The sequence below is a fragment of the Rhagoletis zephyria genome, unplaced genomic scaffold, assembly GCF_001687245.7.
Source record: "Rhagoletis zephyria isolate East Lansing unplaced genomic scaffold, Rhagoletis_zephyria_1.1 Rzeph_scaffold_41448, whole genome shotgun sequence".
Classification (NCBI taxonomy): Eukaryota; Metazoa; Arthropoda; class Insecta; order Diptera; family Tephritidae; genus Rhagoletis; species Rhagoletis zephyria.
The window spans coordinates 1-1,975 of NW_016198503.1; the positions used below are offsets into that span (position 1 = coordinate 1).

The window sequence follows — 1,975 nt, forward strand, 5'->3', positions numbered from 1 at the left end:
GGTAAATAAACAAAACAGTTACACCATAAAAGAAGAAGTTTAAAATGTCATGTGGATGATGTACATTGACTTGATTCTGCCTAAAATTATCAAATACCATCAATGCTTACCAACATTTGCAACACTTATAATTTGAACGCACCGAATTTAAAGCCGGCCAAGGCCTGTAACCTCAGTTGCATTTCCCAAATTTTTTTTTATGGGAAATTCATGTGTAATAATCAAGCAAAAAGTCGAATTCGTAAATACAAATAGCAACACTTATGCCATTGTTTACCGCGATGAAGTGCGCGCATAGAATACTAATTAATAAATATCAATTGTCATCACCCAACGAAACCGGCCCACATGAATACATACGTATGAATACATACATATATATATATAGATGGATTTGGATGTGTCGCAAATGTGGACAAGTGTGGTGGCACGCACAGCTCAGCAGCTGCGTAATGAATTTTGCAACAAATATTTTGTAAACAGATAAATGTGCAGTCCTAAATGTAAAGGTTAGGAGCAATTGATTAGTTTGTTCAAAAATTAGTTTAATTCGAAACTCAGCAGGAACAGTAGGAAGATGCAAAGTGTAATACGGGTTAGCGTTTTCATACTAGCCGTGGTATAAACAAGTTACTATTCAGTTATGAATATGTGATTATTTACCTTGTCTTTTAATTTAGTGTTGGATAGTGCAGGAACAAGGCACGCAAGCTTTGATTCACGACATCATCGACATAATTGATCTGCCAAGCTTGAATTTAGCGAATTATGAATATTTCCGCAATTTGCCATCGCAGAATCCTAAAACTGCCGTCAAAGCAAATCTTTTCCGTGAACACTTTCAAAAGAAGAAGGCTGTGTTGGACTATATAGAGCACCTATTTCTAGGCACTTCGCCTTTTACACAAGAAAGCGAAATACCTTTTAATCCACATTTGGGGCGCGCATGGCGTCCATATTTCGAACGGAAGTATGGAAAGCATGGCGCGAACTTAGTAGATATGTTGGGCAGAGGTTATTCATTGCAGCAGCTGAGGCAACAAGGTGCTATTCCAAAGGACTTCGGCACACCATACTATCCAACGCGGTAACTGGAAATTATTGTAGAATAAAGACTAGAAGTATTTTTTGTTATTTATTATTACTTTAATTATACTAAGCATTATGAAAGTAAAAACCGCAATTATGTGACCGTTTGGAGAAATTGTCCAGTTTCATTTTGAAGTTTCATACCCGCCGTTTCTGCGTGGAAATATATAGCACGTTGTTACCACGTATGAAGGCATCGCCATATTTGTTTTTTAGCTGACCATTTACGTACTCCTCTGTTTGATCCAGTGCGATGTTCATGTAACCATCCAGACATGCAAGGACACCTGCGAATTTGCAGGAAATTAGTATGCATCTATGTACCTATTTATTGTGGAAACTATCGACAGGATTACAGGAAAATTATAACTCCTATTTACCACGATAGTCCACGCCGCTATTTAGTTTAACCACCACGGGGCGTCCATGAATTTGATTTATGAACTGCGAAAGTGCCTCCTTACGTGACATTTTTTATTGAATTTAAATAAAATCGAAGTTTTCTCGAGTTTTTCACAGGCCGGTTGCAAAAGTTGTTTTCATTTGCTTTCCCTCTAGAAATTTTACCACTTTTAGTGCAGCCAAGTTATTATTATGGTGAATTTAGTACGCAGAGTTGCCATTCCACTTTTAGGCAAGCTCATTTACGATATAGCAAAGAACGCAGATCCTTACGTTCTTTTTGGTAGCAAATGAGAAGGTATATTTATTGCCGCGAGCTTGAAAAAAAGTATCAGTTGCCAGGCACAAAAATTATCAAAAAGCATCAAGAGCAAAAAAACTGTTATTTTTTTAACTTTTATTTGAATACAAATAAAAAAAATATTATAATTAAGAAGAGGAACCCTACCTAGAATGAGAACTATAGGTAACTCTCGTTGAAACA

At 36.6% G+C, this 1,975-nt stretch overlaps 2 protein-coding genes across 3 annotated transcripts; one reads left to right on the forward strand and one right to left on the reverse strand.

Annotated features, from left to right (window-relative positions):
* Nucleotides 1-6: 6 nt before the first annotated feature.
* On the forward strand, nucleotides 7-1,182 carry LOC108355016 (uncharacterized). Of its 2 annotated transcripts, none has more exons than XM_017606190.1 (2): nucleotides 7-619; nucleotides 681-1,182. In XM_017606190.1, exons 1-2 carry the CDS (start codon nucleotides 578-580, stop codon nucleotides 1,089-1,091), a joined length of 453 nt encoding a protein of 150 aa, XP_017461679.1. In that variant the 5' UTR covers nucleotides 7-577; the 3' UTR covers nucleotides 1,092-1,182. The 2 variants fall into 2 exon arrangements, with proteins under 2 accessions (XP_017461679.1, XP_017461680.1); XM_017606191.1 differs by having other exon boundaries at nucleotides 7-616; nucleotides 681-1,175.
* LOC108355017 (U6 snRNA-associated Sm-like protein LSm6) lies at nucleotides 1,123-1,652 on the reverse strand. Its single transcript, XM_017606192.1, has 2 exons — nucleotides 1,470-1,652; nucleotides 1,123-1,376 (listed from the first exon to the last, which is right to left on the reverse strand). Exons 1-2 carry the CDS (start codon nucleotides 1,558-1,560, stop codon nucleotides 1,228-1,230), a joined length of 240 nt encoding a protein of 79 aa, XP_017461681.1. The 5' UTR covers nucleotides 1,561-1,652; the 3' UTR covers nucleotides 1,123-1,227.
* Nucleotides 1,653-1,975: the final 323 nt, after the last annotated feature.